This window comes from Hemicordylus capensis, chromosome 1 (assembly GCF_027244095.1).
Source record: "Hemicordylus capensis ecotype Gifberg chromosome 1, rHemCap1.1.pri, whole genome shotgun sequence".
Taxonomy (NCBI): domain Eukaryota; kingdom Metazoa; phylum Chordata; class Lepidosauria; order Squamata; family Cordylidae; genus Hemicordylus; species Hemicordylus capensis.
Genome location: NC_069657.1, coordinates 147589680 through 147604715, shown reverse-complemented (window position 1 = coordinate 147604715; position 15036 = coordinate 147589680). Strand labels below are relative to the sequence as shown.

General features: G+C 48.1%; 1 protein-coding gene across 2 annotated transcripts in view; it reads left to right on the top strand.

The window, feature by feature from the left end:
- Nucleotides 1–15036, top strand: part of ASIC4 (acid sensing ion channel subunit family member 4) — a 110978-nt gene that overhangs the window by 79267 nt on the left and 16675 nt on the right. For both annotated transcript variants that reach the window (XM_053285735.1, XM_053285726.1), the window contains exons 4-9: nt 2440–2599; nt 3867–3923; nt 4413–4566; nt 4730–4821; nt 5604–5683; nt 6444–6548. In XM_053285735.1, the coding sequence (XP_053141710.1) occupies nt 2440–2599; nt 3867–3923; nt 4413–4566; nt 4730–4821; nt 5604–5683; nt 6444–6548 (648 nt within the window). The remainder of the gene's footprint in view (nt 1–2439; nt 2600–3866; nt 3924–4412; nt 4567–4729; nt 4822–5603; nt 5684–6443; nt 6549–15036) is intronic.

The following is a 15036-nucleotide window of genomic DNA, read 5'->3' as shown; positions in this document are numbered from 1 at the left end:
CACCCCCTGTAATTGGCATGTCTGCACTACAGATCTAACCTTGTTTAACAGTTATTGCATCTTTCCAGGGATCCCTGGGAGTTGTAGTTTAGTGAGCATTCTGATCTCTAAAAGAGAAAGCTCATCACCTCAAAAAACTAGAATTCCCTGGATTCTGTGAGGGCACTCATGATGTTAAAGTGGTATTTTTAAAAACCCTTATTTTATTTTATTTTATTTTATTTTATTTTATTTTATTTTATTTTATTCATTCATTAAATTTTTTGCTACAGATGGCTCTAAATGAATACAGAAATAAAAACAGATAAAGACAAAGTAAATAATCAATTAAAACAATTAAAAGCCATTTAAATTGTATAATGTTGTATAGACAGGGCCACAGAAAGGCCAAATATAGTCATGGAGCCCTCCTTCTGCAGTCTCCCTCTGTCTGAAGAGAACAGTTATTGGGGGTCCTTTGCCCCCCACCTCTGTGGATACATATGCCCGAAAAAGAAAATGAAGGCATACTTTATCATGTTATTATTAATGGCCCTGGAGGAGGTACCTAAATTACAGCTCTTTTGTAAGCATTATAGTCAGAGGGAAAGCTTGAGATGCAAAAGTACAGTTCCTGTAATCAGATTTGAACTATGCAGAGCTGGTTCAAGATGAGAAAGATACAAAAATCCAAGAATCCTTTGAGAAGTGTTCCTTTATCAGGGATTCCGTTAACTGCAGTGAACTGTGTCAATGTAATGCCTCCTCTCCTTCCCTTACCACATTAAAATTAAACTCCATGGATGCCACCTTGCTTTGTTTTAATTTTAGCTCAGTTTTAGTGCTAGGCAGTGGGCAGTTTTATATTTTTTCATACATATCCATGAATTGGCATATACAGATGAACAACCATCTTTCCCTCCAGCCTAATGGCAACTCTGAGTATTCATCAAAAGGTTCATTTCTGGGCTCAGAGTGTTCCACAGCATCACAATGAAAGAAATGTTCGGAGTAAAAAGTGTTAAGTCAACATATTTGTCATATGAAGGTTCATTTCTTTGCCATCTGGCATTCTGTCAGCATCTGTTGGAAGGAGGTTGATTGGTCACATTAGGTATGCTTTCTCATTAGATATTGATCTTGGAGAAGACAAACACACACTCAGACCCTCTGCCTTTTAGTACTAATACTTAGGTCGCATACAGCTTCAGGTACTCAGAGTGCTTCACATATGTACATTATTTCAGTAAACCTTACACCAACCTTGTAAAGTAGGCCCGCATTATCCTGACAATGCACACTGGAAGGGAAGGGGCTTGGAAGCTGTGAAGACAGGGCCTTCCTTAAAGCAACCGAGTGTTCTCAGATGAGATTTGAACAGGGGACTTACTCAACTTACACTCTGAGGGCCGAAGTACACATTATGTTAAGCCCTTCGTTAGGACTGGAGGTGCTTCTTTTTTCAGAAGGAGAATCAGGGGGGATGCAGATCAGGTGCACAGGGAGGAGAGTTAATCCTGCCCCCTCTCTGCATCTTACACCGTCCTCTTGCTCCTAAAGTGGCTATTTGCTGCCAAAAGACAATGGCTCACATTCCGCACAAAGTTCTGTGCATGTTATAACACGACATGCACACACTGGTGTGCCAGCACGAAAATTATGCTGTGTTCTGCGATGGATATATAGGGTATACAATGGGCTCACTGTCATGCAACTCCATTTGCACAATTTTTGCTCTTGCACAACCGCACTCTTGCACAACGGCATGCAAGTTGCATTACAACATGCAACTTGGACAGAACTTTGCATAGTATGAGAGTCACCTTGGTGGGGAAACAGCAGAGGGGGAAAGAGTTAAATCTTCCCTCCCCATACACTGGAGTCCTACTCTACATCCCCTGCCCCCCACTTACTGCCAGCAGCTGTTTTTTGTGTAGGGGGAAATCAAGCACTTTTCATTTTAAGCCTGTCTCTTAATGACAGGCTTAACATAACACACAGCTTGGTCCTCAGTTGCTGCACAGTGCCAGCTCTTCATGAAGATCTACCCTCTTTCAGGGCTGGAACCACAATGGTGTGAGATTGATTCCACCACTCTGAAGTGAGGGTATGGAACATGGCATACTTGATTCTGAACTGTCAACTAGATCAGTAAAATCAGATTTAAGTGCAATGCCAGCCTAGGTTTAGAATTCACTGCCTCAGGCACGGAACTGAATTTTCATGCTAATGGGACAAGGAACACGAAGGTTGTTTACAGCAGAGCTTGTGGGATTCGGGGTGGGGTGGGGTGGCGTGGGTGCTGGGGAGCTTTGCTGGGAAATAGTTGTCAATGGGAGCTGCATTACACTAGCTGACCCCCCCCCCAAGCGGCTTTGGGAGAGGCTCCTTGGCTCCCACTTGGCAAGAGCATTGCTTGCTATCCGCACTGAGCCTTCGCCCCTTCTTCTCCTCCTGCAGCTGACCTACCTGCCCCAGCCCTGGGGGAGCTGCCGGGCCAGTGTGAAGGGGGAACAGATTCTGCCTGGCTATGAAAGCTACAGCATTGCTGCTTGCCGGCTGCAGTGCGAGAAGGAGGCCGTGGTGCGGAACTGCCAATGCCGCATGGTGCATATGCCAGGTAAGGCAGCCCGACCCTGCCTCTATGCCCCATGAACTCCCAGGATGCCCCAGGACCACAGGTGGCCATGAGGTGTATGTGTGTGGGGTGGGGGGGGGTGGCTCCAGGGGAGGCCCAAGGCGATTCCACATCCTTAGCCGCCCTCCCCCCCGCCTGACCTTTACAAATAAGTATAAGTGCTCGGGGCCTCCAGCTGCCTGTTCCCCTGCTGTCTTTTCTGGTGTCTCTCCCAAACCTTCAGACTGACAACAGGCCTGGGGCTCTCTGCCTCTGCTGCCTGGTGTACGTCCTGCACTGTACCAGGGCTTGCGTCTTCGGGTCATGTGTTCTTAGGGCTGCCACCATTCTCCCCACCCCACTGGCCCTGCTCCTGTTCCTTTAAGGGCAATCTGACCTACAGCAACTAAGCCATTGAAGCTTCTCACACCACCAGTTCAATGCCAGGAGAAACTTCACTTGATCAATGTCTGTGTGTAGGGCTGCTATGGAAGACACAGGAGCAGGGGCAGGCAAAAAGGTGGCAATCCTTTGAATGCTTCCCCCCCCCCCACCACCACCACCACCCTGTAATGTAAAATAATGGTCCCTCCATCATCTCAGATTCTGGGACTGGTAGGGTTAGTAACAGCCAGCCCCTCCTTACCCATCCCACTAGAACGACTGCTGCTGTGCCTTCTTCACTCGCCCATCCCTGCAGCTGCAACAGCCCTTTGCCCCCTACTTGGCTGGGTTCTCCACTACCCTCACTCTTTTTAACTTTTTATTTTGAATTCTTTTACAATATAAAAGAACAGTGTTATCGAACAAGAGCAGTCATCGTTGTCATCAGTGACATCATGTGATGTATGTTACCACAATGTTTTGTATATAATTATGTGACTACTCTCTCTGATTCGTACCTTTCAGCTCCCAAATCGACTGGGGAACTGCCACATTGACACTGCTGGACCCTATGGGGAGCTCCTTGACTGTCCTTTCCTGTTGTTACTTTGAATCTTGTGCCTTGCTGGTTACTTGGCTGTTTGTTATCAGCCCCCACTCCCTTTTTACTTTCCCCCATTATTGCTGGCCAGCAGAAGTATGTGCACCATTGTTGCACTGGAAGAGAAAGACCCTTCCCTCTGTAATCCTAGGCAATTGCCCAGAATTGTTTAATAAACTGACTGGCTTCCATTTCCCAACGATGATGTGAACCCTAGAATTTGGGCAGAGCAAGACACAACTAGGCCCCTCCAGTCTTCTCACTAACCGTTACCTTCTCTACCAGGAAATGAGACCATCTGCTCACCTAATGTCTACATTGAATGTGCTGACCACACACTTGGTAGGTATTTCCCCAGGTGTCGAACAGCCTGCTGAGGGGTGCACTGGGGAGGGAGTCTGAGCAGCCAGCAAAGTGGAGCACCTGATACTTTGCGGGGAGCAGCTAAATATTTGGTAATATAAGCTCCAAGGGGAAGGGTTACCAAATCATGGTATCATAAGCTATGAGGAAGAGTCAGAGAAGCTGGTGCCCACAAGCCCTGACCTTGGGTCTGGAGGGCTGGTAAAAGGAAAAATAGAGCTTGCCACCCTGGGGAAAGGAGGGGCATTATACCTTAACAGTCTCATGGAGCCCTACAGTGTTGCCTGTCCTGGGGCTAGACAAATCATCCAGACACTCTTATCTCAACAACACTTCTTCTGGAGAAGATTCTGTCCATGAGACTTGATGCAATTGTGACTTCTTTTGCTACTTCATGGATGGGTGGGTGATGTTACTCTTTGGGGTTATTCCAAAACATCCCCATTAGGCATGCCTCTCTGCTCACAGATACAGCGGTCGAAGATTCCCAGGAACGCTGTTCCTGCCCCACACCCTGCAACCTGACGCGTTATGGCAAGGAGATCTCTATGGTGCGCATCCCCAACAAAGGCTCAGCCCGGTACCTTGCTCGCAAGTACAAACGCAACGAGACCTACATCCGGTGAGTCTCATTGCTGATGAGTTCAGTCCATCGACTAGGGCAGCAGATAGATCATCTTGGCGTGGGGGACTCCAGGCCTTAACACATGGGGCTGTATTGAGGGGAATATGGGGCAGTTCAGTCTGTGAATCCTTTCTTCCCTTGCCACTCCTATTGTCTTCAGAGATAACTTCCTGGTGCTGGACATCTTCTTTGAGGCACTGAACTATGAGGCGATTGAGCAGAAGAAGGCATACAACCTGGCAGGGCTCCTGGGTGAGTGAATGTGCTCAGCTACCCTTCTTCCTGCCTCCATCTTTTTGTTAATGCTAGTGCACTGGAGGCAAAGCAGGCTATGAGAAAGCAGATGAATCTGCAGGCAGGTTTATGGGTATTCTGAGAGAACCTTGGCCCTGACTCTAGGAATTCATTGCTCAGGCTGAGGTGTCTTGCCAGGCCCAAGTTCAATGCTTTGTAGGGTCAGGGGGCATCTTGTTGGCCCCTTCTGTCACCTGACAGCCCTTGGACTCTAAGATGCAATACTGCTGGCCTCGGCTTTGGTGGTCCCTGCTCACAACAAGGAGCAGTCCAGCAGCTGTATCTTCTGACAGGCCACCACAGTGATGCCGAGAATCAGGCATCTGGATCTGTTTTCTAGAGTCTTCCACAGATACACCCTGACTCAAAACCCCTGCTTGCAGACCTGCTTCACCACCTCCTTGAGCTCCAATTCGAAGCCTCCTTTTCCAGCCTGAGACCCTGGAAGCACTCCAATTCCCAGAACTATATATTTTTTAAAATAAAATAAAATAAGGCCTCAAGGAAAGGGGAATGATGTCAGCTCAGACACCCACATCCTTGTCTTCCCCAATCCAGTCACCACCTCCCCCAATCCGTTCCCTTCCCTGATACCAAATAAAAGAGCAATGGGCCTGCCCTGGGCCCTGTCACCACCACCACCACCACCACCACAAAACCCTCTCCCACTATCGGGCTCCAGCAGCTGGTCTGCCCTCAACATACACTTCCCAGCCCTTACGGTCTCCTTTTTTTGCTAGGGGACATTGGAGGCCAGATGGGCCTGTTCATCGGGGCCAGTGTCCTGACTGTCTTGGAAATCCTGGATTACATCTATGAGGTGAGGGCCCACCCAGTGGAATGTGAGTTGCACTTGTGGTCAGAGGATTGAGCCTACATCTAACTGGCATTGTGGGGAGGTACAGCCAGCTCCTCCCCGCCCTGCACTGAGATTATGTTCTTCCTTTACAACAAGGGTACCCAGCCTAGAGTCCCCAGATGTTGTTGGACTACAGCTCCCATCATCCCCAGCCACATTGTGGTTGGGAATGATGGGAGTTGTAGTCCAACAATATCTGGGAACCCAAGGTTTCGTGTCCTTCATGGAACCCCTCCTTTGACACCTCCCCACATGTAACTGGCAATCTCACACCACAGGGTCCTAAACTCACAGAGTTGGTAACCTTCCCTCAACATAGGTAACATCTTCCCCCATAGCTAGTAGCACCACTTCCTGCAGAACCAGCACTCTGCGCACTGCTAGAAGTTGAGCCAGTAATGCCCGGTCCGGCTGAATGGCTTCAGGCAACCCCAGCCACGAGCTGTGTGGCAGGCACTTGCTACTGTCCATGGAGAACAGGATTGCTCCTGACTGCTTGCTACAAGGCATCAGGCCTCTGGGGGAAAGTTGTGGTTCTGAAGGGCACAGGTGGGATCTAGCCCCCAATAGCCTAGGGCAAAGTGAAACAGGGCCAAATGGGAATTCTCAGGAATTGGGGGCCGGTTGTGTCTATGAGACATACACACATGCACACACACAGTTGTGTAAGACACACACACACACGCAGCTGCTGCCCTTTCTGTCTCTTGCTGCCCCCCAGGTGATCCGTGACAAAGTGGCCCACGGCTTACGGCGCCCCAAGCCTCCTCTGAAGAAGCCTTCAGGCAGCATTGCCACCTTGGGACTGGAGGAGATCAAGGACCAGGTATGTGTGTCTCCCTCTGCCCACCAAGGGCAAGCCCCTGCGGGCGGCTGCCACAAAATGGGGATTAGGAGGAGTGCTGAGAGAGGAGTGAGGACTGAAGTCAAGGTTTCCCAGCTCTGAACCTTGTAACTTGGGGGGGGTGGGGGTGGAAGAGAAACAGAACGGGGGTGGGGGGAGAGCAGACTCCTATTTTTTTCATGTAAAGATGCATGCCATTTTGGTGGACCCCCACAATGCCCATTGATATTTTTAAAAAAGAGTTGTGTGCAGCTTTTGTGGGATTTAGGACTGAAAGTGTTACGCTTGTTTGTGGCACTGTGTGCTGTGGGCCTGTATCTCCCATGCAGTTGTGTGCGGTGCATAGTGATGTATTATTACTTTAATATCCTGTCTTTCTTCCATACTGGAACTCAAGGCAGCATACATGGCTAGACACACACCCAGACCTGCTTAACTTCAGCAAGGTTCCTGCCTCACGTGCCTTCAGCTTAGAGTCTGTGCACAGAAACAGTCTCTTTGTCTCTTTGTTATAATGGGGCTGGCAGGAGAGCTGAGGATTGGGGCCCTGACCACCACCCCTTACTCTCTCCTCAACATGCTCCTCTAGCAAAGCTCATTGCTAAGCAGGGATTTACAGATATGTCCTTTAGAGAATGACATTACACACACACACACACACATATCTCCGGAAGGGCAGAGAGAGTACATTCCCAACCATGACAAAGAGTCCAAAGAAACAAAGATATGAACAGTTACTTATCAGAAATAATTTCTTGCCTAGGAATTTGCCCAGCGGTGAACTCTTAATGGAACAAATTCGTATGGAAAGGAAAAAATGGCAGGATATGCCTGAGCAAATACATCTAACCTATAATAATAACTAACCTAGAAACTTGGGTAGCTGTCAAAAAATGTGACTTATTCTCTTCTACAATAGATCCATTATTTAGTGTTAACTCAGGAAGCCAACATTTACACCCAGGATGCTAAAAGGTAGGAAAGCTCTGATATTGGAGAGCTGTAAATAGTGCTGCGGGCTCTTTGCTCTCCTATGTAAAGGAGCTGCTTAGAGATAATATATCTAACAAGATGCTGATAAATCTCAGACTTCAAGCAAAGATGACGCTGATAAGGCCATTTAGCAGCAAAAAGAGTGGTCTGGGAACTCAGAGGATCTGAACAGGAGCTAAAGTTGCTCCCCTATTAATGCCAAATAAGGAACCAGAATCATATTTTAAAATCCCCAAGCAGGCATAGTCTTCCACCCACAGAAACAGGTTTTGGCTGTATGCACGCTCAATAGGCTGCTGCTTGGGGGAAGAGAAGACTATCCAGTGATGTGATAACTGAAAGCAGAACTGAATGGATTACCCCATTCATATCCCTCGCAGCAGCCTTCTCTGAGTTGCTGCAGGCACAACAGCGTGCCGCTTTTGGCTGAGCTCCTGGTTCCCTGAATCAGGGTGAGGGAGTCTAAGGAAACTGTCCTCAAGAATCTGAGTTTTGCAAGCTGAAAACCTGATATGTGTGATTGATTAATTGTGTGAATTTGCATATACATTTCTTTGCCTCTGTTATTCTATTGCATAAACTATATCCGAGGAGTTTGAGGCTCATAGGAACATAGGAAGCTGCCATATACCAAGTCAGACCATCTACTGTAGCTCAGTATTGTCTACCCAGACTGGCAGCAGCCTCTCCAAGGCTGCAGGCAGGAATGTCTCTCAGCCCTAACTTGGAGATGCCAAGCTGGTCTTGTGGTAGCAAGCATGACTTGTCCCCATAGCTAAGCAGGGTCTGCCCTGGTTGCATCTGAATGGGAGACTTGATGTGTGAGCACTGCGAGATATTTACCTCAGGGGATGAAGCCGCTCTGGGAAGAGCATAAGGTTTCAAGTTCCCTCCCTGGCTTCTCCAAGATAAGGCTGAGAGAGATTCTTGCCTGCAACCTTGGAGAAGCCGCTGCCAGTCTGTGAAGACAATAGTGAGCTAGATAGACCAATGGTCTGACTCAGTATATGGCAGCTTCCTATGTTCCTATGGGAGCTTGGAACCTGTAGATGCTTTTCCCAGAGCGGATCCATCCCCTATGGGGAAGATCTTACAGTGCTCACACATGTAGTCTCCCATTCATATGCAACCAGGGTGGACCCTGCTTAGAAAGGGGACAAGTCATGCTTGCTACCACAGGACCAGCTCCCCACCCTTACTAAATTTAGAAATAAATATACATTTTTTTCCTCTCAGGGACTGGGACACTAACTTAGGGAAGAAAGTTGGGACTCCAGGAAAAAATTAGGGGAGAGGGAGCAGGTCTGTATGTTGAAGTAAATTGGTTTGGGAGGCACTAACAGCTATCTTGAACCAATATCCTTACTAGTTTGTCTTCATAACAGCAAGGGCTAGGCTCCTGATTTTATTTTTAAATGAGTGTTGTGATTCTCAGAATTTATAAGCTTTTAGATACTGTATTATTTCACACTTCATGGTATAATCGTGGCCATACACATTACTAGGTCCAGTGACCAATTTTTATTTAAAATGTGCGCACACACACACCACCACCAAATATTTATATACCACTTTTCAACAAAAGTTTCCAAAGCACTTTACATAGAGAAATAATAATTGAATAAGTAAGTAAGCAAGTAAGATGGATCCCAGTCCCCAAAGGGCTCACAATCGAAAAAGAAAAATAAGATAGACACCAGCAACAGTCACTGGAGGGGTACTGTGCTGGGGGTGGATAAGGCCAGTTGCTCCCCTCCTGCTAATTAAAGAGAATCGCCATGATAAAGAGGTGTCTCTTTGCCCAGTTAGCACACACACTCTCTTACTCCTGACGTGGAGCTCCCCAGCTATACAGAGAGAGCACTGCCCACTGATCAAAGGGAGATCATGCCTAGCTGTTTTTGCTTCACTTTTGCCAATATATTGTAGGTGGATTTCAGAGAGGTGTGCAAACTGGTGTGGTTTTTGTAGACTGGGCAGAGGTTCATGCTACTGTGAACCACAGCAGACACCTATTGAGAGGAGCAAAAATACCTAAGATCCACCAGATTGTTTGGCTAATGGCCTCATTACGGGATATCGGCACTTTTTCATTGAGATGAATGGGAAGAGAAATAGAAGGCAGAGGCAGAGAGAAACAGGGTCTGTCCACTGATTTAGGCACCAACGCTTTTTAAAAAATAGCTTCTTTCCCTGCCTCCACAGAAGTATCTGTTCTGAAAACCTCTCTGTACTGTTGGTCAAGAAAACAAACGTTTCAGTTTTTTGGGTTTTTTTTGTTTTAAGTAGGATTGGGTGTTCTTCAGGAGCTGGTTGGGTATAATAAGGGTTCTTTTATTGCCACAAGTTACAAGGTCTCCCGTTTGTGACGTTCCCCCTGCATGATGATGATAGCTGCTGGAAAGTAAATCGCTTGTACATGAAAAGCTGGAGACGACTTGGTCTGTTTGGAAATCTCCCTAGGCTGCTCTTTTGCGGTTATTCCAAAACCAAGGGGCAAAACCAGCAGCATGGTATTGTGCTTCAGCAGCTCACTCAGCTGGAATGGTACACAGATGCACAAACACTTGGAGCTTCCCAGTCCTGGCTCTCCTGAATGTTGTCTTCCTGCCTGATACTGTCCAGCCCATGCAAAGAAGATCAATGGGGAACTAAATTGTGTCTGCTGTATCATTAGTGGAACCCTGAGACCAGCACAGATGCACATTTCTTTGTACCAACTTGGAAGCGTCGCCCCAACATCAATCCACTGCAAAGTAGCATGTCATCAAGGACGGTGGAAACAGATGGAGGATCCAGGTCAGCCTTTGTTTAGACATGAATGGATGGCTTGGAGGCTGAGATGCAGGTGCAGATTCAAGGACACAGAACCTGCAGAAGAGAACATTAAGGCAGGCAAAGACTGAGAGTGTGGAGGAAATGGAACAGCCCTCTCCAGGAGCAGGCTACCCACATGGCAGAGAGGGCTGCTTTTTGCTAGGAATGCTGATGAATAATTAGCAGCTGCTGAAGAAAGCTAGCAGTGACTGGCATTCTCTGCTGCAGCCCTCCAGGGACAGAAGGGTTTGCAAGGAGCCTTCAACGTCCCTGTGCTTCTTGTGTAGTGGAGAAGGAGTGGGGGGAGCCATTTTGGGCACAGAGGGAGGGGAGAGCAATTTTGGGGTCTCTCCCCTCCTTCCAAAAGCCCTCTCCAGATGCATAAATAGTTTTCTGAGGGTCATGCTACGTTCAGGAATATATGTATACAAGTGTCGCGGGCTTTTGGAGGGAGGCGAGAGACATAAATATTGCTCCCCCATCCCCACCACGCCTGGTCTGCTGCACAAGAAGGGGTGCTGCAGGCTTTTTGCAAGCCTGTAGCCCTCCTTCCTTCACCACCAGAGGGCTGCAGAGAATGTCAGCTGCTGCTTAGGGGTTGCCCGTGCAGAGCTCTGCCGTCTGTAGGATGAAAAGTGTCAGGATTGACTGGGATTCAAGAAGAATGGGGCCATAGTTCTCTGACAAGCCCCATCTCCCAAAGAGCATCCCATTGGCTCCTGATGACTCAGCTTGGCTATGAATTCTTCCGGGTCTTTTCATGAGCAGCGGTCCACTGTGCCTTGAGCCCAAGCTCCTATTCTGTGCCTCCCAACCGATGATCCCTCCTTTCCCATTTCCTATACTTGCTCTTTAGACACAATCACTTGCCATCTGTCTTCATCTCTCCTGGACCATGGTCCTTCCCGTGCTTCTGTTTATTGCCCGAGTAACACTGCTGCCGTTCCAGCCCCTGGCTTACAAAGGCCTCTTCTTCCTTATTGACCCTCCTGCTCATCTGCCCCATTGCCAGGAAGCGCCTCACATGCGGCTTTTGAAGCCCTTGAAACATGAGCTAGACACCAGCAACAGTCACTGGAGCTACTGTGCTGGGGGTGGATAGGGCCAGTTACTCTCCCCCTGCTAAATGAAGAGAATCATCACGTTAAAAGGTGCCTCTTTCACAGTAAAGAGTCTGCAGTAAAGCCTCCCCGTAAACTCACAGCAAAACCTGCTGTGCATAAAAGTCCCAGGGGTGCCTCTAGCATGAGACAAACTGAGGCAACAGCCACAGGTGATGAGTGTAGGCACCTGGCCCCACTCTTCCACCAGGCGTCCCCCCCCCACCTGCCTGCTGCTGCCCCCCTTCCCCACCTGCAGAGGCTCCCCTTCCTGGGCATGCTGTTCTGGCTTCACCAGCTCCACTCCCTAGACCAGAGCCTACTGTCACCACCTTTCTAGCTTCCTGTGCTGGAGACACCCTGCCTGTCCACCTGTCCCCGCCACCGCTCTTCCAGCTTTGAAGCAGGCTCCTTCCAGCTTTGCCCACTCAGGGTCCCCCCATTTCATCCGTCAGTGAGTCTGCTACTGCTGCTTGAGCAGTAGCAGCCTGCTCACTAGCTTGTACAGCCAGCCCCAATGCTCTCCAGCACTGTTCCTTGCAGAGATCACCAGCAGCGGTGGTGACGGATGGGTGAGCACACAAGTGGGTTGCCACTGGTCATGCAGCAGTGATGGTGGTGCCAATGGATGGAGTGGGCAAACCCTGGGTGGGCAAAGCTGGACACTGCCTTGTCTGGAACAACAGCAGCAAATGGGCAGACAGGCAGAGCACTCCCTAGGAAGGAAGGGGGCAGCAGCAGCAAGCTCTGGCCTAGAGGTGGGATGGATGGGGCCATTGAGACCTGGCAAGGTGGCAAATTGCCTCAGGCATTAGCTTTCAAGGGCCCCCAGTGTCTTATTGCTCCATCCAACTCCAGTCCTTGTCCTGAAAGGGCTCACTTTTCAGTCACAGTGGCCTACAGGCCAATTCCGACAGGATGCCAGTGACTAGTGACTTAGGGCTGACTGAAGAATTCTTAATTCTGGTAGTGAAGACCTTGTCTAAGGACTGCACCATCTCAATTCCCTCAGGACAGTGCAAGGAAAATAGAGTAGCCTTCAAGTCTCACTCTCTGATGAAGTATGTTTTTTACACAGCGGGGTGTTGATTTTGACATAGTAGCTTCTTTCAGAGAAATGACTTGCACTTGCGTGGAAAATATGGTGTGTGGGGACCTTATGGTTGTATATTTGGATTGTCCCTTAACACAGTTTGACAGGGAAACATATGCACCATCCAGGAAAGATGAGTTCCTATTTGTCCACCATGTATCTCTATAGTGACCATTATCGTGTGTGAGGAGGAGACATAAACAGACAGTAGAGAAATGCAGAAGAGCCTCTGTTGGCCAAGGGTATAGCTTTATCTTGAGTTTTCAGACACACACCTCTCCTATGTTTGCGTTGAAGAGACTCACAGCAGACAAACAGGAATGCATCTTTCCCATGTGTAGCAGCTGTCAGAGGATTCATACTGACGTTGCTCTTATAGACTTATTATACAGACTTATTAGACTTATTATATATCTTATTATACAGTCCATTAAACTGGAAGAAGGCAATGATAATATGCATCTTGGCATATATGTTGCTGAATTATGTATAGGTGTGAGAGATGCTTCTTACAAGATATTTTGTACTCGGGTGTGGAGATACCCAAAATAGAAAATGCATGCATACCCCACCCATTATGAAGTGGGCACACATGTTTTAAGATAGCTTTTCCATTTAAAGGACATGGAGCTGGCAAGCAGAAAAGACCTGGAGGCCTCATTCACTTGAAATCAAAAGGACTGAATGGGCTTTCTGTGCCTGTCACAGTCAAAATGGCCCTTGGGCCTTTTGTACCATGTACAAACTGATCATGTAAGAAGCAGCCCCGTCTTGTGTGGGCTGCATCCATATTCAGGTATCTACTGTGTATCCGCAGATTAATGAGTGTCTATACGTGTGTTAGTGTGTCATCTCTCTGTGTGAGTGCATATGGTTTCTGTCTTCTCATATTGTGCTGTTGACATGACCATGCGCATGTGCACGGGCTGGGGTGGTGGGGAGGCAGGGTTCAACCTACCTTTCCCCCAGATGACCCTTTGCAGCCCAAGCAGCGTGCAAGCCACACACCCACATGATCAGCACTCCCGGGAGCAGCGCTGGTGACTTTCTGCACTGCTCCCAGCTGCGCTGGTAAACAGAGGCTGGGACTCATTGTCCCAGCTTCCATGAATCCCACAGTACACTGGGGATTCCCGCAGCAGAGGGGCACTCTTGGCACCCATCTCTGTGTCAGCGTGAGGTGCAAGCAGCTCGTGCTGACACACATTCCCGGAGCCGAGGTTAAGGGCATGTTTGCGCCCTTAACCCTGGCTAAGAGCTGGGCTTTGGCACTGGGTTTAGTGCCACAGCACTGCTGGGATCCTCCCAGGTCCCAGTGTGTCATCTGCTAAAGTCTGGGCTTGGCCGTTCGTGAGAATCTTCTATCTTCGTGTAATCTTCTATCAGTAAATATATTTACTGATTAGTAAACTAGTAAAACAACATATATGATGTTTTAAAGTTTCATGTATGGAGATTTTGATCTGTTTATATGGTTTTTAGGTTTTGGTTCTTTAAATTGGATTGTAAACTGCCTTGAAATTTTATATAGGGTGGTATATAAATGCAGCAGATAGAGAGATAGAAAGTCACAGCCAAATCCAGGGGGCAGTGAGGTTGCTGAAGCCCCACAACTGGCAAAGGGCCCATCACCCCATCAGTGCCACCATGGTCACTTAACAAATAGGGCTGAAGGTCAAAATCGGCAAGAGAGAATTCTGTTAGCCTCCCCCAGCCCTTCCAAGTTAAGGGTGGTGAACTAACGTTGCTGAGAGCCCCCCAAACTCTGGAGCTGGCACTGAATTGTATGTGTGTGTATGAGCTGTATCGCTTGCCTCTAATCTCCTGCGTGTTTGTGAATGAGTGACATCTACCATATGCCTGTATTATGGCATGGGCATGAGCCGTTCTGCTGGTGCATTCAATAGCCCAGGGGCTTTGATGTTACATAAAGATAAAATACAGGAGGCAAAGCAGTGAATGCCCATCATACATGCCGATTTTTGGCTGCCTCTGGAGCCGTCGGACAAGGAATAACTAATTAGCAGCTGAGTTTACTTTAATTTCCTCCTGCTGCCAACATTTAAGTCAATAAAAGCTAGAAATCCTTGGAATGCAACCTCACTACAGCAAGGGCTGTAAATAAAGCTGCAGCCAGAGAACTCCCTAGCCAGGCCTTAGTGCAGTGAAGGCTCCATTTCTGTCCCTATTGAGTTGGCTGATTGGATGCCATGAGGGCAAGAGTCCCATGCAGCTGAGCGGAAGCAGGGCCTGTGGGCAGAACGGAACCCTGAACCCACAGAAGAGGGCTTATTCCTAGCGTAGTGGCCAGGATGAGGGAGTAACACTTTGTATTCCAGTGGAGCAGCTGTGGATTTACAGGCTTAAAGGAAATCCTTTCTTCTCATTTTGATTTTCGACATAAAAACTGCAATCCTAATCCATTAAAATTAATGGGAGTCTTGCTACTGATTTCTGCAAGAGTAGG